This window comes from Electrona antarctica (assembly GCF_951216825.1).
Source record: "Electrona antarctica genome assembly, contig: scaffold_218, whole genome shotgun sequence".
In the NCBI taxonomy this organism is placed as follows: Eukaryota; Metazoa; Chordata; class Actinopteri; order Myctophiformes; family Myctophidae; genus Electrona; species Electrona antarctica.
Window position 1 is genome coordinate 200,396 of NW_027638286.1, and position 26,242 is coordinate 226,637.

Sequence of the window (26,242 nt, forward strand, 5' to 3'; positions counted from 1 at the left end):
ATTTGAGTTAAAAACGTTCGCTCTGAAAGAATATAATATTCAAAGGTTTGTGCCACATTTTCCCGATTTTTCAAAAATAGCAGACCTACAAGCTCGTAGCACGGCACTCGGTGCTACGCTATGAGCTTGTAGATCTGCTATTTTTCAAAACATTTGGAAACATTCACACATCACTGAGTGCACCAAACTCCGCCAATATAGGTTATTATTTTGTGTATAGCATGGCCTGATTCCAATCCAAATAAAAGTGCCCCACAACTTATTGATTTGTGTAGTGATCTTAAATAAATACTTTTTGAAAAGCCAATGAATGAATGAATGAATGAATGAATGAATCAGAGATGAATGGGGAATTATTTCCTGGGCCACTTGTCGTTCTGAAAGGGGGCGTGACAGCGACGGCGCTCTATAGGACAAACGTTCACAATCAATTACTGACACTGAGGGCACACTCAACCATGTGAGCAACAATGCAAACAAGACAATTATAATATAATATATAACAGTCTACAATACAGGACACACATACATAATGGCACTTTTATTCCTGGCACAGCACATAAACAATCGGATGCATCGGTCCAAAGCAGTTGGTGTCAGCATCAAGCATTTTGCTGACACGGCTGAAGTGAAACGTTCAAAGTGGACTATATACTTGATTTACTGCCTGACAGCCTGCTTGAGTTCAGAAGGCAAAGCTCTCTGTCTACCGAGCAATCTTCGTTCCTACTCTCACCTATGGTCATGAAGTGTGGGTCATGACCGAAAGAATAAGGTCGCGAATACAAGCTCCCGAAAATAGTTTTCTCCGACGGGTGTCTGGTATCTCCCTTAGAGATAGGGTGAGAAGTTCAGTCACGCGGGAGAGACTCGGAGTAGAGCCGCTGCTCCTTCGCCTGGAAAGGAGCCAGCTTAGGTGGTTCGGGCATCTGGTTAGGATGCCTCTCAGGCGTCTCCCTAGGGAGGTCCTCAATGCACGTCCCACTGGGAGGAGACCCCGGGGCAGACCAAGGCGCAGATGGAGGACTCACTGGCCTTGGAACGTCTCAGGATCCCCCAGGAGGAAGTCACTAATGTTGCTCTGGAGAGAGAAGTCTGAAGCTCTCTGGTGGAGCTGTTGCCCCCGCGACCCGACTACGGATAAGCGAAGATGGATGGATGGACAACCTGCTTGAATACACTGTAAAACATACCTGGGTGTACATGAATACACTGTAAAAAAATCATACCTGGGTGTACTCGACAAATGCATGTTCCTCTTCCATGAACTTCTCCACCTCGGCCTGGGCTCTTCCATTGACCAGCCAGTCATAGCTGTCCACTGCAAACAACAATAAATACACAGGAAAAACCCTCAGTTTAAGTTGAACTTAGAGTACACAAATGGAACCAAATGGACCCTTATAAATAAATAAAAAATACATTGCATGGATGCACCTGGGACGTATCCTCAGTGATGTATCCTGAGGTCAACGGGGTTTCGGGTCTACCAACATCATACCCGAAATCGGCGACCCAGCCGGGGTGATCAAGTCCCGACTTACGTCCCAGTAGCTACCCTCGATCAGACCCACTAGGGAAAGACCAGGGCCACACAATCCGTTGGAACTACTCCGGAACTACTCTGCCAGGGCTGGGAGGTATGCTTCTGGCGCATGGAAGGACTAGGCTCTGTGGGTTGACTCCTGTCCGGGCCCCTCCTACGTCTCACCAGGTCCACTCCTGCTCTCACCAGGCCCAGGACCTGTGTGTTGCACCAGAGTCCCAGCACCAGGAGTGGTGCTGGGACTCTGTATACTTAAATGTATACTAAATAGGTATACCAAATACTTTTTTGGAATATTTAACTAACATTTGTGACCAGATTTGACTGAGAGCCTGCCATCGCGCATTTTTTTTAAATGAGTTAATAGCACAGGCAGACTCTAGAGCATGTCTGAAATAAGTGTCAGAGCTGAAATCGACATGTAAATATGAAATAAATGCCCAAACATGTAGCTAGGTGTAATGTTAGAGACCACAGAAGTGAACCTTTCAAGCCTGTTTTCTCAACTCGCTGTTTTCTGCAAGACATTACTCTATAAGCCATATCTCCAAAACTGGTGGGTCAAACTGAACAACCAATATGTAAAAAAAAAAATCCAATGGCAGTCCCTCAGTCAAATTTAGTCACATTTTTTATAACGGAAGTCAAAGGAGGCTTAATTGGAATATCCAAATTTGAGCACGGATGGGACCCAAATGGAAACAAGGCCACAAGGACATTTTGAAAGGCGCTAGCCCCTCCCTCCTATGCCCAGCTTTGAGGGTTTGTGTGAACACAAACATTGGCTGATCACCCCATAGCGATGATTTGATTGGCTGAGCAAAGTACATATTGAGGATTAAGGGCAGAAAAGAGAAGACCAAAAGTGATTGGCCCGGAATGACATGTGTGATGATTTGATTGGCTGAGCACGGAATGTGATGTATGGTGATAACTCACTTCACACAAGTGTGATTTATTTTTAAAAATCATTTTAGACCAAGTTTTTGACTTATACTCTGTACAGTGCGCGCGCTATACCGGCTGATACCGACAATATGCCACACCCGAAAGAGAAGATAATCTCACCGTATTTGTGGAAGTGTTTGGCCGGTTCCTCCAGGTTCCTGCTCACGGCGGTCTTCACGGTGGTCTGAGCCCAGGCGTGGACATGATCCACCAGCCTGGCGTCCACGAACCACGTGCTGCTCTCTGTCATCCACGACTGCACCGTCTGGACTTTCTGTGGGTCAAGGGTTCAGACGACGGATCAACGATAGCCAGAGGTGGGGAAGAGTAAGTACTCGCATGTTTTACTTTTGGGCGGGAACCCCATTTGGTGTTTTAAGCATTATGTTACGCTTTAGCTATTGAAAAATATCAGATCTACAAGCTCGTAGCACGGCACCAAGTGCCGCGCTACGAGCTTGTAGGTCTGATATTTTTGAAGAATCTTGAAAATGTGGCGCAAATCTTTGAATATTCTTTCAGAACATTTTTAACTCAAATCTTTGCTTCTGGGGGGGTGTACCTGGAAGAACATATTTTCAGATGGGGGCCTGCGGCCAAATTCATATAATTTTTGGGGTCCTTGACATGAAAATGGTTGAACACCACTGACTGGTTTTTCAGAAAACTGTCATGGTTTAGAAGACATTTGTAGAATCGTCCTCAGGTCTAAATGAGTTAAAGGACCACTTCACCACTTTTCAACCTAATCATGATAAATAAGCACCATTTTTGTCTGTGTCCACCAGTGACATCGTCGATGGGGAATCCAAGCTAATAGAAACGGCAGGCTTTCTATTCCTGAAAAGTTGCAATGCAATAATGGAAGCCATCGTTCTCATGATAATACAAATCTAAATCTAATCTTGTTTTAAAAAAATATATATATATATATCTATTCTGGGACCTGCAGAGTATCTGTGATGATGTTCAGCATCTCCAACACGGTCTCCTCCAGGGCCTGGAAGCTGGGATAGAGCTCCATCTTCTCGTCGTCGAACGTCAGGTCCATGCGGAACAGGGGCAGGCGCTGGCCGTCGCTCGGCTCAAACAGCTTCGCAAACTCCAGCACGTTCCTCTCCAGCACGGATTTCAACTGTGGAGTTCAGAGAGGACCAACATACGTACATTAATATGAACATTATTTCAGATACATATACTGTACAAGCTGTCCTCGACCAGTTACATTTAACATTACCGACTATTACTGGTGGTACGGCGGGCGAACAGCGGCGACTCTGGGCGATAAAAATCTCCTAGTGGGCGTTCCTGCTGTCATTACCTACAGTATGTCCTCGCTTTGAAGCACATGTGGTCCAGTAAACATTACCAAGTGGAATTGGAACCACATTTCTGTGGTATGGTTCCACGTGGCAGGTAAACAAAGCAGCACATGAATTTGATTGGTATCAATCACCAATCAAATGTGTTGGAACGATGTTGGACGATGTTGTCCAAAAGATAAAATATTTTCATGTTTTCCTCCGCCCACTTTTCAACTATCGCCTGTTCGCCTGCTATCGCCAGTAGTTGTCGGGTCCCATAGACAAATAACACACTCGCCTGTGGAGTCGCCTTGACTCCACTATGTCGCCAGTGAAAAAACACTTGTTTTGACTATAATTTTAATTAATAAAAGATTAGCCATGATGACTAAAACTATGACAAAATATTCAGACAATTTTGTCAACAAATAAAAACTAAACTAGAGACTAGTGGAGAACTAAGAGATCATTCTATGTTTGGTTGCGCTCAGGTGTTGCGCTCTGAAAAAAGCTGATTGACAAGCTCACAACGTGTCAACAAAGTTGCTATGCGTTGTGAGCTTTTAGATCGGCTATTTTCAGCATGCAACCAAGTGTGAAATCAGGCATTACAACACCATCAAGGCCCGCCAAAATGCATTTTTGTTGACGAAATCAACTGTAGACAAATATTTCAGGTCACTAAAATGTGACTTAAACTAAATTACATTATATTCAAAGGACTATGACTGAACCTAAATCAAAATGTGCTGTCAAAATCAACAGTGCACTGAATTAACCCCTCCCATCACCATCAGCACCACCTGACCTGATTGGAGATGAGTTTGCAGGTCACACAGGTGTAGACGCTGTATCTATTCTAATCTATCTAATCATTAGATAATTGACACTGGGTGGAAAAAATGGATTACAAAATGTGTAGGGAGTGTAGCGCCCAGGATTGCATTAGATTCTAATGTAATCCTGGGCGCTATACTCCCTCTGCCAACCTGGGGAGAGCAACGGACTGACCCCATGCTTCCTTCTATCCATGAGGAGTCCAAGCCGCTTCTTTTCACCTGCCAGGGGGGGGAGTTTCCCCCGGTAGGACGTAGCGCGTGGAAGGAACACGTTATTCCAACCAGTTCCTTTCCCCCTCCATCAGGTGCCTCAGCTGACCAGGGGGAGGCAGTACAGACACCAGGATTACTGCAAACATGCAAACTCCACACAGAAAGGCCCTTTCGCAAACCCCACCTATAGCCGTATCTGACCTGATTGGAGATGAGCGTGGTCACACAGCTGTAGAAGGAGTCCAGTTTGTCCGCTCTCACTCCCTTCATCATGTCCTTGCTGGTCAGCAGGTGGATGATCCTGGGAAACCAGGAGTTCATGAGGCGCTCTTCAGTCCTCCTGCACTCCACAGCCACCTTGTTCTTCAGGCTTTCACAGTCCACGGGCCCCGAAGACCTGACACAAACACAAAGCAGATCTCACAGTCCACAGGCCCTGAAGACCTGCACACACACAAAGCAGATCTCACAGTCCACGGGCCCCGAAGACCTGACACAAACACAAAGAAGATCTCACAGTCCACATAGGCCCCGAAGACCTGCACACACACAAAGCAGATCTCACAGTCCACAGGCCCTGAAGGCCTGACACAAACACAAAGCAGATCTCACAGTCCACAGGCCCCGAAGACCTGACACAAACACAAAGCAGATCTCACAGTCCACAGGCCCTGAAGGCCTGACACAAACACAAAGCAGATCTCACAGTCCACAGGCCCCGAAGACCTGACACAAACACAAAGCAGATCTCACAGTCCACAGGCCCCGAAGACCTGACACAAACACAAAGCAGATCTCACAGTCCACAGGCCCCGAAGACCTGCACACAAACACAAAGCAGATCTCACAGTCCACAGGCCCCGAAGACCTGACACAAACACAAAGCAGATCTCACAGTCCACAGGCCCCGAAGACCTGCACACACACAAAGCAGATCTCACAGTCCACAGGCCCTGAAGGCCTGCACACAAACACAAAGCAGATCTCACAGTCCACAGGCCCTGAAGGCCTGCACACAAACACAAAGAAGATCTCACAGTCCACAGGCCCTGAAGGCCTGCACACAAACACAAAGAAGATCTCACAGTCCACAGGCCCTGAAGGCCTGCACACAAACACAAAGAAGATCTCACAGTCCACAGGCCCTGAAGGCCAGCACCAACACAAAACAGATCTCAAAACAACAGTCATTCCCGTTGCTTTGGGTGACAGACTCGGCGTCTTACCGGCAGCCTGAGAGGTCGGCCAGGAGCACGGGGGAAAACGTCACGTAGCCCAGGTCCAAAACGGCTCGCATGACCGGATGAAGGACGTGCAAGTTGTCCTTTATTTGTCTGCGGCTCCGAATGAAGCACTCGTGCCAGGGTCTGGAGAAATCAACAACTCTACAGAAAAATAATAATTATATATATTTCTTTTTAAATGAAGATGAAGAAGTGGTTTAGACATTTAGAACATTCATCCGAAACATTAAGCCAGTGTCTGATATACCGTTTTCACTTTATTAGTTTAAGGTTTAAGTTAGTGAGTGTGGAAATATAGTGGCCCTCTCCAGCGTCAAAGTTGCCCACCCCTGTACTAGTTGGTAGCTGGTGGGTGTTGGTACTCTCACCTTGGTGTAATATCTCTCTGTTCCTCCAGAACAGCTCCTTTAATGTCTGGCTTCTGCAGCACAGTGTTTACTGCAGGGAATAAGTACATCGTCAGCAATGGATCGTTAAAATGATGTCCACTAGGGGGCGTGCCACCTAGTGGTCTGTTTGCATAGCTTTGCACAGCTTTTTGAAAACCTTATAGAGCGTCGCAGTCCCGCCCCCTTTCATGACGACGCCAGGCCCAGGAAATGAATCCCAATGCATTTTTCCCATAGACATTTCAAAAAGTATTTATTTAAAGACCTTTTAAGCGTCGTACGAAGCCAACTCGAGTCGTGACAAATCATGACAACAAACACAATATTTTGGACCAAACAAATAATTACAAAGAAGAAAAACAACAAAAAAGGTGTAACCTGCCGTTTTTTTCTACTTTCTTTCTAATTCTTTGTTTGGCCCAAAACATTGTGTTTATTGTCATGATTTGTCACGACAAGAGTTGGCTTTGTCCGTGGCGTAAACATCTTTAAATAAATACTTTCTGAAAAGTCTATGAGGAAAATTAATGGGGATTTATTTTCCGGGTCTCTGGAGGGGGCGGGACTGCGACGCTCTATACCCATACCTATAACACCACGCCCCAAAATTTAAATCTTTAGCAAGTCCGCCCCCATGAGCTGCTAATAGACAAACCTGTATGCTGGACCATCTGGCTGAGGAAGTCCTGGCTGACCTCATGGCAGAGGCGTTGCAGGAGCTGCTCCCTGCCGGGACCCTCTCTGAGCTGGGGGGGGACGCGACGCAGCACGTTGTCCAGCCACCGCTGGGGGATGGGCGCCATGGGACGACTCTCCACGCTCCGCCTCAGGAACAGGTAGTTCATCTGTGGAACAAAGGAACAACCGTCAATCGTCATCTCTTGTGGAGGACAATTATTGAGATTCACATTTGAGCACGAATCGTCCAGCACTAAGGGATATCCCTTTGGCTTAGTGGTTAAGATGTTGGCTAACCCGGGTATGATTCCCGGGCGTTACAATGGCAGCCGAACGGCTACCGCGTTTGCCATTATGTGGTCAGATGGGTGGGCCGTGAATGCTCTTGAGATGTTGGCGTGATACTGTATGAACGGATACCATTCTGACTGCACAATTATCACATTTACTGCAGGATTATAAAACCACACTCACCCGCCGCTTCCGGTCTTCACTGTACATCTGTAAAGAAAATACATTATTATGATAGAATACAAAAACAATTTGCATTTTTAAGAGAATTCCCAATGTTCAGGAATGAATGAGACCGAGAATAGATTAGATACTGATAAATACTACTGATTAATTTACATAAGTGAGTGGTTCTCAAAGTGTGGTCAAAGTGAGGGAGTACAAATGGAACCAAAAGGACGCATTAGGCCAGGGTCCATGTACTCTCAGAGTTAGGGGAGGGCTGTGGCCTAAAATGCATACCAAAATGGGCTCCTTCCTATAACCTATTCAGGACGGGAAACCCTTTTGGTGTTTTAAGCATTATGTTATACTTTAGCTATTGAAAAATAGCAGATCTACAAGCTCATAGCGCAGTACCGAGTGCCGCGCTACGAGCTTGTAGATCTGCTATTTTTGAAAAATGTTTTTAACTCAAATCTTTGCAACTGGCGGCTCCCTGGAACAAGATATTTTCAGATGGGGGTCAGCGGCCAATTACATACAATTGTTGGGGTCCTTGACATGAAATAGTTTGAGAACTACTGATATAAGAACATACTGTATAGGATTTTCAGAAAACTGTCATGATTTAGAAGACATTTTGTAGGTCTAAATGGGTTAAACATGCAGTTGTTGAACTACCGCTTTAGATACATTAGATACTTAGATCAATAGATTGATTGATCCACAGACAGACAGACAGACAGACAGACAGACAGACAGACAGACAGACAGGCAGGCAGGCAGGCAGGCAGGCAGGCAGGCAGGCAGACCGACCGACCGACCGACCATCTTACAGTGGGTGGGAATTGTGGCTCAGGAGTCTTGGGAACCATGCTTCGGTCGTGTCTTGCTCTGTAGGTGTCCATGGCACTGGTAACCCTGAAAAGTGTGATGGGGAAGCCAACGTCATCTCTCAACCCATTTTGAGCGGGAACCCCTTTTGGTGTTTTAAGCATTATGTTACACTTTAGCTATTGAAAAAGATAGCTAAAGTGTAACATAATCTACAAGCCTCAGCTGATGACTTTGGCAAAGTGCACTTGTTCTCTTACCCCTGTTCTCTACCACGGGTGAATCCCACTCCCTTTTAGTCTGTGATTAGTTAGAGTACTATATTTATTAACCACTTGAGCCTTAGCATCCCTATTCTGGGGGGAACACTTGCTGAGAATAGAGCGTCGCAGTCCCGCCTCCTACCATGGACCAGGAAATGAAACCCAATGCATTTTTCCCATAGACATTTCTTAAAGTATTTATTTAAAGACGGTTACGCCGCGGACAAAGCCAACTCGAGTCGTGACAACTCATGACAACACAAACAATATTTTGGACCAAACAAATAATTACAAAGAAGAAAAACAACAAAAAAAGTGTTGTAACCTGCCGTTTTTTTCTTCTTTCTAATTATTTGTTCGGCCCAAAAAAAAGTGTTTGTTGTCATGATTTGTCACGACTCGAGTTGGCTTTGTCCGCGGCGTAAACGTCTTTAAATAAATACTTTCTGAAATGTCTATGAGGAAAATGAACGGAGAATCATTTCCTGGTCCAGGGTAGGGGGCGGGACTGCGACGCTCTATAGCCGGTCTCTTTAGTCATCACAGCTTAGTTTTCATTTGGTTTCCATTTAGTGTTCGTCAGTGAAAAAAAAGTAGTCGACGGACTTTTTTTTTGTCATAGTATTAGTCGACGAAATCAACACTGCGTACTCACATGATCTTGTGCAGTTCCTCTCGCTGATGTCTGCTCCTCCGGTGCTTCAACAACATCCTCCTCTTGCCCCCCGTGGCTCCATCCTCCTGCTCATTACACAGAGTTGACCATCAATATTGTTGTCACCCAGTTTGTCAAGTCCCGCCCGTGGTTGTGCCCCTCTTCGCACCCATTGGTTTGCCGTTTGGACAAAAATCCTCTTTCTCTCCAGCCACTACCATTGAAAAATCGTCTCTGTGTGTGTGTGTGTGTGTGTGTGTGTGTGTGTGTGTGTGTGTGTGTGTGTGTGTGTGTGTGTGTGTGTGTGTGTGTGTGTGTGTGTGTGTGTGTGTGTGTAAATGGTAAATGGTAAATGGTGCATTTATATAGCGCCTTTATCCAAGGCGCTTTACATAGATTGTGCATTACATTCACCCATTCACACACTCATTCATACACCGATTGCGGCGGAAGCCATGCAAGGTACCAACCAGCACATCGGGAGCAATTTGGGGTTCAGTGTCTTGCCCAAGGACACTTCGACATGTAGACAGGAGCCGGGATTCGAACCGCCGACCCATGGATCATTGGACGACCTTCTCTACCTCTTGAGCCACAGTTGCGTGTGTGTGTGTGTTTGTGTGTGTGTGTTTTCTTTTTTTGTTTTTGCAATTTGCATTGAACATTGGAACGTTACTGTATTTCTGTAGATCTGCCATTTCTGCTATTTTTTAAAGATGTTTGGAAAAAAAATTCAACACGATTATGCAAAAAAACACAACTGCGATTATCTCAAATGGTTGTGATTAGGCGATGATGTAATAATAATGACAGGCCTACTGTACCTGCTGGCTGCGTGGGATTGGAGGCAGCGGTGAGAAGCTTCTAGCGCCACCTGCTGCTGCTGCGGAGGAGGCGTCCGACGACATAGCTGGAAACACAGTTAAAGAAGGTAGGGTAAGTGATATTCTTTGGTTAAAACAAACATTTATTTTTTTGTTAAAAGGTGTCTCCTCCTCCGCGTCATCAGTGCCCATACCCGAGGTGGGGTTGGCGAAAGGGCCTTTCTGTGTGGAGTTTGCATGTTCTCCCCGTGTCCCCTAGGGTAGGTGGTGGTACCCTCACAAAAAACATGCAGTAATCCTGGTCTCTAAACTGCCTCCCCCTGGCCAGCCGGGGCGCCTGATGGAGGGGAAAGGAACTGGTTGGAATAACGTGTTCCTTCCACGCGCTACGTCCAACTAGGGAAACTTGGACACTCATGCATGAAGGAAGCATGAGTTCAAGTCCGTTGCTCTCCCCATGTCCCCCATATATGGAGACTAGCTTGGCGGAGGGTGTGTAACGCCCAGGATCACATTAGATAATTGACATATAGGGGTGAAAAATGGGTTACAAAATCGTGGGATAAAACATTTAATAATAAAAAAAGGTTAAAGGAGCATTCAGTGATTTGGGTGATTTGGAAAAAACCCTGGTCCACCCTGTACACATGTACACATGCACGCACTACAGTGGGGGGGCACAACAGACCAACAGCACGTGCACCAAGGCCCACCCCACTCGATCATGATTGGAGGAAGGCCCCTCTCATCCTGATTGGATGAAAGCTTTGCCACCCAAAGCCCAAACTGAAACTAGGGTTTTTTGACTCCAGGGGCTCACTGGGGACAGGGAGGAACTCCTTATATGGTCAGCACACTTTATAGTAGGGAGGATTATCCAAAAAATAAGAAAAAATAAGTGATATTTGAATTAAGTGAAATCACTGAATATACCTTTAAATAATCATTGCTATAGTGTTTGTTCAGTAACAGTGTTAAATAGCTCTATATTCTGATAGTAGCTTTAGTTTTAATATAATCCTCCCTACTATAGACAACACATTAGATTATCACAACAAAACAAAAAAGGAGTGATATTTGAATGAAGTGAAATCACTGAATATACCTTTAACTCTTGAGAATGTAAAATGAAACACTCTCAAGAGTTATCTGCATGTGTTAATTTACAAAAAGGCTACACAATTAGAGAATGTAGAAGAATTGTTATTTTGATCAACGTTTGCCTGTTACCTCTCCTTAGTGGAGAGGTAACGGCAGCGGTGGCCGAACGGATTGCGGAGCGGTCTTGATACCGGAAGGTCGCCAGTTCGAATCAGCGGTCCGACACGTTAAAATTACCACCGCTGAAGTGCCCTTGAACAAGGCAATGAACCACTACGATGAAATGTTCTATGAGCAGGGCCTGGCTGGAAACAAGTTCTTGAGCTTAGCCCAGATACCCTGGGTAAATATAGTAATCATTTCATTTAATTTCCTAAATGGTAGGCTGCCAACAGCATTAGGCTACAGCATGGAATTGTGGACAAAATCGTATCCAACGATAACAAAGTTTTGGGTGTGAGACTGTGAGAGGTCCGTGACGCAAATGCCGAATAAATAATGGGTATTGATATGAAAAGGGTTGAAAACCACTGGTTTACAACGCTACAGAATTCAACAATGACGTAGACTAATTTTCAAACAGGTGTGTAGGCTGTAGCTGCTATAGGCTATAGGCTATCACAAAAAGTAGTCACTGTCTAACTAACTTAATGAATTAATTAGTTACCTCTTTGTTCAGCGATTAAAACCCTTCACGGTTTAGTTTAGTCTTGGCATTCTGTAGTTGAGAAAACACAACAACCTAGTTGCCACGGTAACCCGCGTTGTTGTTATACACGTAGCGGCGCGGTGCTGATTGTGTGCGTATAGGAGAGAGAGAGAGAGAGAGAGAGAAGGGACAGAGAGAGAGAGAGAGAGAGAGAGGGGGGACAGGGAGAGAGAGAGAGAACAGAGAGAGAAGGGACAGAGAGAGAGAGAGAGTCAGTGGCTTTCCATTTCCTCCTCTGCAATTACTGGACTATCAGGAACATTCGCCACTGTGTTCTTTCTTTTAGTGCTCACTCTCTCAACCTGTGCTGAGCTGCTAGGTGCAGCCTGCTCACTCACAGGTGTGACTGGTTCTTTATGCACTAACACCACAGTCCGGGCCCGGGCTACTGGGGCCACAGTGTGGGCTACTGGAGTGACAGGCACGGGCTGTGCAGCCACAGGCTCAGGCAGCACCGCCATAGCCACGGGCTGCGCAGATGAAACCCCCGCCCCTCCCGTTGCCGTCGAGGGCTCAGCCTCAGGCAGCGTCTCTGTAGGAGCAGACGTAGCTGCCTCATGATCAGCTGACTGCCCCCCCCCCCACCTCCTCTTCCTCAGTGCTGTTGTTAGAGCGCGCTGTTTGAGTATTTACAGTCTCACCAGCTGACTGTGCTCTGCCTCTATGAGGACATGCATAACGCTTATGGCCAACATCGCCACAATCAAAACATTTCATTTGTCCAGAGCTGGCATACACCATATAGGAGCCCTCGCCATATTTCACTCTGAATGAAACCTCTAGTGTCTGCGACGGAGCATCCAAAAACATAAACACATGTCTCCTCAGAGACTGAACGTGTTTCAGCCTTGCATCTCTGCAGCCCAGTGGGACCATTTTAATACCACTAGCAAATTTACCAAACCGCTGTAATTCCTCCAGCAGCTGAGCGTTGTTAATGAACGGCGGAACGCCAGAGATAGTGATGCGGACAGACGGCACCGCGAGCGGCGACAGAGTAGTGAATGTGTCGCTAATAACAACACCTCTCTCTATTAGATCACTGACATTTCTCTCATCGTGCGTGAAAACAACCACCGCTTTATTCATTCTGGAGGCAAACAGTACATTATCATGCCCGATCTCCTCGGCAACACACAACAAAACCTCCTCCACCGACACGCTGGGATCCGGGGGAACGATACGGACCCCCTGTCGGATCGACGGAGCGTGCGACGGGGGAGGCGGCGGGTCCCCAGCGGGGGACGCCATCTCCCCGTGGAATTAACAGCAACAAAAACAATCCCTCGATTCTTCTTTGTAATCCAGCACAGTAAAGAAACAATAACTCTCTTACCTGATCATGCGAGATATGTGTGGGGGAAAAAGGAGAAGTAGAATCCACAGAAAACAAACTTTCCAAACTCACACTCACGCACTCCCACTCATTCCACCACCGGCGTGTAAATGAAATGAAATTAAATTAAATGATTACTATATTTACCCAGGGTATCTGGGCTAAGCTCAAGAACTTGTTTCCAGCCAGGCCCTGCTCATAGAACACATTTCATCGTAGTGGTTCAATGCCTTGTTCAAGGGCACTTCAGCGGTGGTAATTTTAACGTGTCGGACCGCTGATTCGAACTGGCAACCTTCCGGTATCAAGACCGCTCCGCTATCCGTTCGGCCACCGCTGCCACAGCAGTGGCGTGCACAGATAGACACTAGGGGGTGCTAGAGCACCCCCTGCCCTTTTGGCAATGTGCCCTTTTGAAAAAAAAACGAAAAAAAAACAAACATTTGTTTCTCTTTTTTTTTTTTGATTTTTCAAAAATAGCAGACCTACAAGCTCATAGCGGTGAGCTTGTAGATCTGCTATTTTTCAATAGCTAAAGCATAACATAATGCTAACACCAAAAGAGGTTCCCGCCCAAAATGGATTAAGGCAACCGGCCGGTTCCACACGCTGCACAAGGTGCCCTTTTTTTAACTTGAGCACCTGCCCCTCTAAATGTCTGTGCACGCCACTGTGCCACAGCATGCAACGACCATCATATAGGTCTACTGTACATACAACATCCTACTGTACATACAACATCCTACTGTACCTACTGTACACACAACATCCTACTGTACATACAACATCTGCAATAAAGGTTTATTTTACCAGACTATACTATGGCCTCCGAGACCATTGACTAGCCTTTTGCTTTTCCGTGATTTTCGCCTTTTTTTCAAATCCTCCGAAATCGGGAAAAACTACATGCTATAGTATGCCCTCCCAGACCATGGACTATTGCTGTATTTGGGTAAAGTGGTGATAAGATAAGAACACATTGAGCTGTATTTGGGTAAAGTGATAATATAAGAACACATTCAAGTATCTCACAATGTATAAAGTTCCCAAACCAATTTTTGCAGAAGAAATATACGTGTGAGAACTTTCTCAAACAAAAATAAGAGACTCTCATTTTGTTCTGGGTCTAGTGAACAGAAATCATATGGAATAAATAGACTTGGGAACCTAACTGTAGGGAGTACAAACACAGTAGAGAACCTGAGGGTTATCATCTATGAAAAGGATGAACAATGAGCAGAACATTTAAATAAACCATGTAAATACAACAAATTGAGCAGAGCACTGCAGGGACTTGAACCCCGTTCTGGTAAACCAGGAGTACCACACCAGTGCCTTAGTTTGTTTTGTTGTAATTTACAGGTCCATTATTTTCATCTTGTTCTCAAATCCTGCAAAATCATGAAAAACGTCATGCAGTCCGAAACCATGGACTATAGTATCCCCTTCTTTTTTCTTTTTTTTTAATCCTCCAAAATCATGAAAATCACACCCGTGTGAAGTAAGTGGTGCAACTCAGTTGGGCATACTATAGAGCGTCGCAGTCCCGCCCCCTCAAGAGACCCGGAAAATAAATCCCTGTTAATTTTCCTCATAGACTTCAGAAAGTATTTATTTAAAGCCCTCCGAGACCTTGGACTATAGCCTTTCGTATTCCAGGATTTTCACCTTTTTTTCAAATCCTCAACAATGATGAAGACTCACGCACTATAGCGCGTCGCTCAATGACCTTGACCAATATCAATGACCTTGAGAGTATAAATGACCTTGACTAGTATAAATAACCTTCATAAGACTCGTAAATTACCTTGACCAGTATAGATGACCTTGACCGACCTTGACCAGTATAGATGACCTTGACCAGTATAAATGTCCTTGACCAGTATAAATTACCTTCATAAGACTAGTAAATGACCTTCACCAGTATAAATGAAAGGATTTTCACCTTTTTTTTCAAATCCTCCGAAATCGTGAAAAACGACATACTATAGCATGCCCTCTGACCATGGACTATAGCCTTTTGTTTTTCCTTGATTTTCACCTTTTTTCAAATCCTCAACAATGATGAAGAATCGCGCACTATAGCGCGCCGCTCAATGACCTTGACCAATATCAATGACCTTGAGCAGTATAAATGACCTTCATAAGACTAATAAATGACCTTGACCAGTATAAATGACCTTGACAATTATAAATGACCTTGACCAGTATAAATGACCTTGACCAGTATGCGGTCCGTGACCATGGACTATAGCCTTTTGCTTTTCCGTGATTTTCACCTTTTTTCAAATCCTCCGAAATCGTGAAAAACGACATACTATAGTATGCCCTCCGACACCATGGACTATAGCCTTTCGCTTTTTCGCGATTTTCACCTTTTTTCAAATCCTCCAAAATCATAAAAAACGACATACATGCCCTCCGACACCATGGACTATAGCCTTTCGCTTTTCCACGATTTTCACCTTTTTTTCAAATCCTCTGAAATCGTGCAAAACGACATACTATATAGATGGGTCCCAATTCGTTATAATCGTGCACTTGGTGACAAGTTTTTGTTTTTTGGCATGGTGTTAGGTATGGTTATAAGGTTTTCAAAAAGCATCGCAAACGAGTTGGGCTCGCCCCCTAGTGGTCCGTTTGCAATGAATCTAATATTAAATGGGCCAGTATATGGTTAAAAACCATAATAATGGATAAAAGAAAACATTCAATGGATTCTATTAGTATTGGCTATGCTAAATAACATTAAAAATGTATGAAAAAATAACTTCTGGAAAGGCATCATTTTCAAGATGGCGTCCACAGTGGCCTCAGTTGAGCTTAAAATGCCTATAAACTGGGTGTAAGAGCCATGAATTGGTTTGGTTATGTTGATTATACATTGGTCAATGAAATGAGTAGGCTGTCACTGGTGTTGTGGATGATTGACGGGCATAGGGGCGGACCCAAGGTTACCTTTAACATCACCTGTTCACCTGCTGTGGTGTGTGGGACGCCATACCTTTTGTTGACCGCTTTATACCACTTCATTTTGCTTTCTTTTATTTACGTTGATCGCTGTGATTACTTTGATTTATGTTTGAGCACCCTTTGAGTCATTCATATTGCTTTAATAAACCCCTTAAACGCATTGTTTTGGATCCAGCTAATTCCTTTTGTTTGTGAAGCAGAGCGCGTCTGACAACCTGGCCCATCCCATCGCCTCTCAGCGACTTAGGTTATTTTCTCATGTAGTCGCTTTACACTGGGATTGAATACATAACAAATCATAACAATTATGCACTTGGTGACAAGTTTTAGATATTTGGCATGATGTTAGGTATGGGCATAATGTTTTCAAAAACCATCGCAAACAAGTTGGGCTCGCCCCCTAGTGGTCTGTTTGCAATTAATCCAATGCTGGCCTATTTAACATTGGATTCATTGCAAACGGACCATGGGCGGGCTTGCTGGCTAGCTAGCATGCTGGGCTCCCCGGGGGAAGCTTTGGGAAGGATCTCTAGGGGCATCAGCTTGTGTTGAGCCTACCAACGGAGTCTACCTTGATCTCCGTCCTAAGAAAGAAAGACAGAAAAAGAAAGACACACATAAACCCAACTATGCAGCTTCCACCTGAGGAACCGAGACTCGGAAAAATAACTGAGCGTCACTTGGGATGGTCACAAACTCTCCAACCATACCCTCCCCATGTATCTTGGAGTTACACTGGACAGGACACTCTCCTTCAAAAAACACCTGGAGAACACAAAAGCCACGGTCAACACCCGCAATAACATCCTGCGAAAACTAGTGAACTCCAAGTGGGGCGCAGACCCACAAACAATCCGTGCCATGGCCCTGTCTTTCTCTACAGCAGAGTATGCCTGCTCAAGTTGGAGCCGATCACGTGCATTTATGCGCTAGCCGGCACCTCCCCCCCGCACATCAGGCGACTGTGTATTGCTCAAGATGAATGGAGAACACAGGAGATAGACAGTGAAGTTGGGGATGAACGGAGGAAAGTCTGGAAGGAAATGATAGAGAACACCAACATGACAATAAACAGCAGGAAGGCATGGGCCACAATCCGCCTTCTTGGCAAAGACCACGACACCACCCATAATCACAATGGTCACAGCAAACTCTGTTGCATCACAACTGGTGGTCAAAAGTCGTAACAAACACCGCTGCCGAGTCTGCCGACCCACAGGAGAACACCATCACACAGTGGTATCAGACCAACCACAATCAGCCAGCCCTCAAACCAAACCCTTTGACCTAGAAGAACTCGAAACTGCAATGGGAAAGTTTAAATCTGGAAAAGTAGCAGGGATTGATGACATAATGGCAGAATGATACAGCACCTGGGACCTAACGCAAAGACTCCTGGGGATGCTGAACACATGCATGGCACAGAAAACCATCCCTTCTGTCTGGAGAAAGGCCAAAGTGGTTGCAATCCCCAAACATGGCAAAGACCCATCATCCCCAAAGAGCTACCGACCCATTTCCCACCTCTGCATCACCTACAAGCTCTATGAGAGGCTGCTACTTCAACGCCTCATGCCACTCATAGACACCAAGCTGACTAAAGACCAAGCTGGTTTCCGTCCCGGCCGCTCCTGTGCTGGACAGAGCTCAACCTCACCCAACACATTGAGGATGGGTCTGAGGGAAAACAAATAACTGGAGCAGCATTCATATAGATCTCTCTGCTGCCTACAACACTGTCCAACACCGCACAATGGTCAGGAAACTACTGGACATGACTGGTGACCTGGACCTGTGTCAAGTCATCAAAAGCCACTGTTAGACCAAGATTAATTATGCACACGATGACAATTAAAAGCTCTTGGAGAAATGGTCTGGTCTGAGATGGTATATTTATTCCATGGTAAGATTGTACAAAATGATGCCACACAACCTCTCGACACGAGACGCTGGGTAGACATAAAGAATAAATGCACTTTCAGTGCTTATATGAATGACACAGAATCCACAAGTAGGTGGGTCTTAATCATGACAAGTCCTAATTTACAAGATAACAACTGGTTCAAACTGGTTGCTCATCGTTCACCCCGGACGTGTACAGTACAGAGTCCCATTGTTAGAAGTATCCAAGTTTAACAGAGCCCCGACCTTGGAGAAGGCAGGGGAGTGAGAAGGCAGGGGAGTGTGTGTCTGTCTGTCAAATGGTATTAATTATGATACGAGGGGCCCACTGGAGAGCTATTTGCAGTCAGCATTTACATTATGAGAGCAACATGTTAAAATGAAAATTTATAGAGAATTAATTGTATATTAGCAAGAGGAGAATTAATATTCTCCTAACAATCCTCCCTTTTGTTTATTTAAACAACTTAAACTAAACAATCAAATGTGAATATACAATTACAACGGAGATTGCCGTAGGACACACATCAGTGGAATTCCCCCCAATGGTTGCAAAAGAGCACATCAATCACAGCTGGACATTTCAGGCTGATTTTACCAAGAGAGGACACCCACACGTTTTCAAGCAAAGCAAAACACATCACAATCAAAATACTTGAACAATAACCAAATGGATAAATGGAACATAAAAGACAACCAGAGTACCCAACGTAAAGGTGCAACCTCGTACAAAGTGCAAGTTTTCCTATATCGAATGAAATCATCACCCTAGCAGCATATTTATCACCAGCAACAACAGGCCTCCCTTTAGCCCGCTGCCAACACAATTTCTCGTTCAGACCGGGAACCTAGTGGGAGGTAGAATTCTGATTACGTACAGTAGTCCATTGTGAATCTCCACCTGGGAAACAAACACCGTTTGCAGATATCAAACAGGGAGATTTGGCATTGTGAAGACAATGACCTTCCTGTCTCCTGTCTAACACCAAGGAAAGGAGTATAGCATTAAGTTAGATTAAAGTCAGACAGTGAACCCACAACACGGGAGCAGCATTGTCTGGCCTGTGGAAAAAAACAGAACAAAATGGCATGCGGTTAGTGAGAAGACGCCCATTAATTTGCCCTATGTGTGAAATCACTTTGAGTCAAAAACCCTCAAACACCATTTGTGAAACCACTTTGAATCAAAAACCCTCAAACACCATTCGTGGCCATGTGGCCCGCTCCCTCATCACCTTTGACATAACCCAGATAAACAAGATACCAAATCCAGGCAGAGGCTACAGGTGGACATATGACATGCATGCAAACATCAATTAAGACATTAGAAGGTACACCATTCATCCCAGTGACATATTGTTAGGTTCGGTCCGTCCGGGTCGGCGTGCGTGTGGAAATCCAATGAGCGCACGAGTGCTTCCGTGTGCAGTAGAGGCTTGCACATGCGTGTGTGCGTGTGCGCACGTGCCAGTGAGAGGTAGTTCAGTGAGAGGTAGTTGGGGGGTGTGCATGTGTATGTATACATGTGCAAGGTTGTGCCAATGAGAGGTAGAGACGGTAGACATTCAGAGGTAGGCAGTTATGTGTGTATGACAACAAGGCTCCACTGTCTCAACTGGAGACAATGACAAAAAGCCTCAGCTGGTCGTGTTGTTCCAGCGCAAACTTTACCTCGTCGTCGAATCAGCCTCCTGGCCACTAAGGGGTGTCCACTACTCTGGCCCTCCGTGTCGGGGAGCCAGTAGCCAGATCGTAGCTCCTTGACTGGTGAGCTGGTGGAGCTGTTGCTCCCGCGACCCGACTACGGATGAGCGGTTGAAGATGGATGGATGGGCAGGGGTCTGGGCCAGGTTGGTTGTAGTAGAAACGAATCTCCTCGTCGATGAAGCCGCCAATCACCGGAAGGCCTGGGTCGAATCCTTTGTAGTGTGTGGCATGACTCCATGTCTCTCTTTCTGGGGCTCATACTGCCGATGGGCTGGTCAATAGGGCGCGGAAGAGATTTTTAATCTTGGTGATATCCTTGAATATGAGGTCATCAGGTTGGAGATGCAGACAGCTGTGGCCCCTGGGTGGGCAGGGCAATATTCATCCTGAAAAGACTTTTAGTTATAGCAGAACAAATATCTTATGAGCTCCGAGGCCAAGGGTTTGGCCTCTGCTCCGGTGTTTCCTCCTGGTCGGCTCCAGCGGTATGCCTATGGAATAATGTGGACGCCTGCGCATAACTTACCTAATCAATACCTACCTATAGATACTGGATGTAGTAGGTTTCTTCTGCTCAAGCAGGAAGTGAGCATACGGAATCTGTAAGTCAAGAATTGGTAGAGAAAGTAATTTGAAATCAGTACAGCTGTCTCACAAGCAGACACAGCTGCGATCTTCTCATTTTGTCAACAAAGCGGACAAAAAGGAAAGTAGAAAAACACCAAAGCCGTAAATAAAAACTGCGTCTGTTGGTGGACGCCATGTCAGCAGAGAGGACATGGGAGTTTTCAAGGAGCGGTCATGATCACGTGCCCATCAAAGTCTGCCACTGTCGGCATGCATCCGCCTGTCAAATGGTGTGATAAAACAAGCAAGGAAAGCACATGTTGCCTGCGCCATACGTGTAAGCGTTGGAGAATTAAAACAAAATAAAATGTCAAGATCCTGGTATAACCTGCCAGTCAGTCACGGCTGTGCACGCCTGCACGGTCCCCTCAGTCAGTCCAGTTTTCCTGCAGCCCACAGGAATGCGTGGGGGGGGTTATACTCCTATGAGATAACAGCCAAGAGAGACAAGAGAATTAATCTAAAAGATATATATATATATATATATATATATATATATTTAACAATAATAATAATAATAATAGAGTCTGAGCTTAACACAAATGTAGCAGTGTGTAAGCTAATTTAGAATCATCCAGCTGGAATAGATATGAATTTAATTCGACACATCGATAGGGAACAGCAAGGACCCTACCACAATGGGGAGTTAAAATGTGTCTTGAATCAGTTGTAGGCCTTCCTCCCTTTAGTTGCAACATATGTTATGTAATTTTACTAATTACCTTAAAGACACAATGGTCATTATTTATTAATTTATTTGCCCCAGAGAGGGTAGTAATCACACTTTGATCACCTACATTTCTGTCAACATTTAAACCACAGTTTTCACTACCTAACATTATACTGAAACTCAGTTACTTCCAGCTTCATATTTATCACAAAGCGTAGTATATTTTAACCATTACAATACATTTAGGACATTGGAACCTCATGTATAAACCATCTGAAACTCAAAATGAGTACATGTGATGGATAATTTTGAATTATTGTAGATCTGTTATTTTGTGGGATTTGGTTACATGTTCCCAATAACTTTGCCCTGTGTGCCATGAGTTTACATCTCATTTCTGCCCCAGCGTAAAACAGATAGTATTAATTCTTCCCCCCAGCTGGCGGGTAGATAAAGTATTGTTTTCTCCTGGCCTTCATCGTCTGTGTCAAACTCATTCTAAGGTATTCTGGTATACTCTGATACTTTTACAGACAACAGTTAGAATGCTGCTTGTGTGTGTTTTCTACTTGGGGGCATCGTTGCTGTATAGGAGTGTGGGGGGTGTGCCCCAGTGGGCTGCAGACAGGGACAGCAACCAATGTATTGTAGTTTTCCTCTAAAGTATTCATCCTTAAAAGATATTAATATAGATTTACAGTTTAACATATTAACATTAAAGATAAAGTTAATATTCACTTGTTTAATGAGGTTTTACAGTCCTGGCTTGAGTACTTGTACTCTATTACCTTCTTACAAATTCTCCTCAACGGGACTCCTCCAGAGTCCAGATGATTGATTAGTTGATAACTCAAAGGTTATCTTAATAGTTTATGGCTCTACACGCCAAAATGGTATTTGGAGTTTTCTGTTTTAACCCCTTAGTTTCCAAAAGCAGCTTTAAGACGCTGCACCTTCCGACATTATGGTATTGGGCTTTTCATATTCATATTGGTAAATACGTATCATTAAATACATAACAAAATGGCCTTTCTCGCCATCTTTCCAACAACATGTACCTTTTTCTCTATTTTGCAGTATCGATACTTTTACTTTAAACATTTGAGTACTGTTTCCCTCAACTGCAGTTGAACACCAGGTCAAAAATACATGGGCAGTTTATAAACGAACACTGTGAGGCATATGTGGACAAGGGACATTCTAAAACACATAGTAATAATAATAAAAAACAATCTTCTCTGTGTGAGACTTAAGTGGTGGTGTCGTGCATTGTCATGGCACAGGGGGTGTATGAATGAAATGAGGCGTGGGGTCGTGATTCATGTTTCAGAGGGTGTTTGTTTGCGTGTGGTGTTTTTAAGGCATGATTATGATCTGCTTGATTGCAATTTAAGTGTGGTATAGTGCAATGAAAATGGCTCAGAGGATGTTTGTTTGCGTGACGGCATGGGACATGTTTTATTTCTCAGGTTGTGTGGGGATGTATGTGTGCCTTTTGGAGCGTGTTTATGTAGTGTTTGAGTGGGTGTATGGAGTGCATAACCTTAGCCTGTGACTGACTCGACGTCTGAACGCACAGTGCAGCATCGGCCCCAGCTCTCTCGTCCGCCTCCCCTCACCAGACAATCCGGCCCAGCGCCCGTCATCTCCATCATCCCTGGTCTCCGTGGTCTCCCTTGGAGTCGCCTGACCCCTCCCCGTGCGGCCCTGACCTCTGTTCCCCCTCAGTAACGGGCAAGCCGCTCTCCATTCAGCTGTTGGTTCTTTTCACCTCCCTTTTCACCACTCTCGCTGTCTGCATGTCGGCCGGTGGTACGTTGGTTTCATCCTCCTCTTCTTGCTGGGCCCATGGGTCAGGATACAGTTCATTTGAGGCGGGCCCAGCACCTGGCAGATGATACGTTTGTGAGGCGCCCTGTGATCGGGGCACCGTGCCAGTCCTCTATAGGCTGTTAGTCGAATATGTTGGTGTGCCCTTTTGTACTGTCACTGTTTAGACAGCACTGGGTCTGAAATGTCAGTGCAGGACGAGCGTTGGGTGTCGCCTGCGTTATTGAGTTGAATCAAGTCCATAGGCTGAGGGCAGCCCACATCTGTGCAGACTGTGTTTCTTCCAGAGTGGGCAGGGTCGTCGATATGGAGATATGGCGTAGGAGGCCGTGGGGTTGCAGAGGTCACAGGCATGTGTGTTGACAGGGCTGCTGCTGTCCACTTTGTGCAGAGGCATCGTTTGGGGTGCTGAAGCATTAACCCAACGATGCACGTCCATTTCCGTCATAGGTTGTGAAGGGGTTAACAGCTGCTGCTGTGAAGCGGGGAGGGCTGCGGGCTCTGCTCGTGCTGGAATGCTGGTTGCTTTGCTGGACAGGGCAGGCAGGGCGTAGAATGGCTGGTATGGGGGGGGAACCAAGATCTGGGTCGATCTGCAGCAGTGCCTGCAGAGGTGATACAGACAAAACACATGCGAGTAGGGGCTCCCATAAAAATGTAAAGAGGGAGGTTGCGAATTCTCATCCATCACTGATTCTATTTTAGACATCACTTTCACATCATTCTCTCTGTCTGAGCTCTGCTCCGTCATCCACTCATTCTTCCTTCATCCACATTGCAAACACTTCTTTATGGAGATCACATTACACATTCATCCAGTATCTCTCTTGTTACTGCCTCTTTCTGCATCAACTTTGCACTTTTAGGACTTTTTATTTTGTTTGACTTTGTCTATGCTCTCTTTACTTAGAGAGACTTAACTTTGTCTGGGTTAGCTTTTCACCAAGTTCAATCACTTGGTTCACACTCAGTGTACCTTTCTCAGAAAAACCCATAAATTGCCCTTGGCTCTTTTTAACACGCACATACAGCGCGTCCCTCACTGTTTTACGCCCTATCCGACCATTGCATGACAATAGCAGTGCCAGTGAGTCAAAAACCCATAAAATACCATTCAGACAGACAGCTAAAAAAACTACAGGACCGTGTTTTGCATTCATGTCCCTCATCACCTGATCTTGATGATGACCGATGGTTGCCCATCTTTATTCCTCACTGATAACGATCTCAGTGACCTTTTCTAGTTAAATTTCTTTAGCTAGGCTGGTTATACCGTGGGTTAAACAAGCATAAATACCCTCAGTCACTTAAAGTGTCAAGAACACCTTAAATATTAAGACTGACCTCCGCCGTGCCTCTACCTCGAACACTTGCGGACCTTAGATTAACCTCTGCTGGCACCACTATCTCGAATGCTTGCAGACCATTAACTAACCATCAGAAAACTGACCTTCGCTGCACCTCTACCTCGAATGCTTGCGGACCTTAGAATAATCTCTGTTTCACCACTATCTCGAATGCTTACAGACCATTAGACTAACCTCTGAAACGGACCTCCGTTCAGACCGACATATGTAAACACGGTCCCGACATATGAGTTAATACTCAATTTATCTTTACAACCTTAAATATTCCCCCCCGATTCACAGGAACAAGATTTATAGTTTTTAGAAAAACCTCACCGTGTGCATGTCTTGTTTGTTCTTTTGAGATCCAGTCCGCTGTGCTCCTGGCCCCTCCGGGTGTTTGGAAACGCGGCTCCCCCTCGCTGTTTTCTATGTGCGGTCCGGGGCCGGTTGGCAGAAAGCCTCCGAGATGGTTAATCAGCCGACGGCAAAACACCCGAAGGGCCTGGAGGGCGGTGACCTGGATGACCCTGCTCGCAGCGCCAATTGTTAGACCAAGATTAATTATGCACACGATGACAATTAAAAGCTCTTGGAGAAATGGTCTGGTCTGAGATGGTATATTTATTCCATGGTAAGATTGTACAAAATGATGCCACACAACCTCTCGACACGAGACGCTGGGTAGACATAAAGAATAAATGCACTTTCAGTGCTTATATGAATGACACAGAATCCACAAGTAGGTGGGTCTTAATCATGACAAGTCCTAATTTACAAGATAACAACTGGTTCAAACTGGTTGCTCATCGTTCACCCCGGACGTGTACAGTACAGAGTCCCATTGTTAGAAGTATCCAAGTTTAACAGAGCCCCGACCTTGGAGAAGGCAGGGGAGTGAGAAGGCAGGGGAGTGTGTGTCTGTCTGTCAAATGGTATTAATTATGATACGAGGGGCCCACTGGAGAGCTATTTGCAGTCAGCATTTACATTATGAGAGCAACATGTTAAAATGAAAATTTATAGAGAATTAATTGTATATTAGCAAGAGGAGAATTAATATTCTCCTAACACCACCTCAACAACAGGCGCTTCTATGTCCAGTTAAATGACCAGAGGAGTAAATGGAAATCCCAAAAGAACGGCCTCCCACAAGGTAGCGTGCTCACCCCCCTCCTTTTCAATATCTACACAAACGACCAGCCACTACCCACAGAATGCCAGTGTTTAATCTACGCCGACGACCTCTGCATTACCACCCAACAAGCAGACTTCCAGAAGATTGAGTCACCCATCAAAAACCCAACTATGCAGGTTCCACCTGAGGAACCGAGACGTGAAAAAAGAACTGGGATGGTCAAAAACCTAACCATACCCACCCCATGTAACTTGGAGTTACACTGGACAGAACACTCTCCTTCAAGCAACAACTGGAGAACACAAAAGCCACGGTCAACACCCACACCCGTAAAATAAGTGTTTACACACCTCATTCAAGTTGCAGGCAGGCAGGCAGGCAGGCAGGCAGGCGTAGTCTGCCTGGCCCGGTCTGCCCCGCCCTGCCTTGCAGCAACAGAACCAGCCGGCCTGGCAAGCCAGCCAGCTCAGAATGCGAGCTCAGCAAGCCAGTGCAGAGAAAACATTTACAAGCCCAGACTCAGAAAAAAACAGTTTCAGGCCAGGACAGGACAGACAGTTTGTGGCAGACCTTGGCAAGCAGGAAGGGTCGCAGGAAAGCATTGGCAGCTGGCAGGAGGCCCGGGCAGTCAAACCCTACCCTTTGGCTTGGATGACTAATCAAGGGCACTGCACTGGGCCCGGGCAGTCAAACCCTACCCTTTGGCTTGGATG

The 26,242-nt window shown here is 45.3% G+C and overlaps 1 protein-coding gene across 1 annotated transcript in view; it reads right to left on the reverse strand.

The window, feature by feature from the left end:
- LOC306918213 (dynein axonemal heavy chain 12-like) overlaps positions 1 to 12,061 on the reverse strand; it is a gene marked incomplete at its 3' end in the record, with an annotated part of 140,907 nt that extends 128,846 nt beyond the window's left edge. The window contains exons 1-12 of the mRNA XM_079531089.1: positions 11,959 to 12,061; positions 10,191 to 10,276; positions 9,367 to 9,452; positions 8,451 to 8,535; positions 7,636 to 7,662; positions 7,139 to 7,328; positions 6,463 to 6,532; positions 6,077 to 6,235; positions 5,052 to 5,247; positions 3,441 to 3,629; positions 2,615 to 2,768; positions 1,230 to 1,321 (exon numbers count right to left, since the gene is read on the reverse strand). Coding sequence (XP_079387215.1) covers positions 1,230 to 1,321; positions 2,615 to 2,768; positions 3,441 to 3,629; positions 5,052 to 5,247; positions 6,077 to 6,235; positions 6,463 to 6,532; positions 7,139 to 7,328; positions 7,636 to 7,662; positions 8,451 to 8,535; positions 9,367 to 9,452; positions 10,191 to 10,274 — 1,332 coding nt within the window. The 5' untranslated portion in view covers positions 10,275 to 10,276; positions 11,959 to 12,061. The remainder of the gene's footprint in view (positions 1 to 1,229; positions 1,322 to 2,614; positions 2,769 to 3,440; positions 3,630 to 5,051; positions 5,248 to 6,076; positions 6,236 to 6,462; positions 6,533 to 7,138; positions 7,329 to 7,635; positions 7,663 to 8,450; positions 8,536 to 9,366; positions 9,453 to 10,190; positions 10,277 to 11,958) is intronic.
- Between the last annotated feature and the right edge of the window lie 14,181 nt (positions 12,062 to 26,242).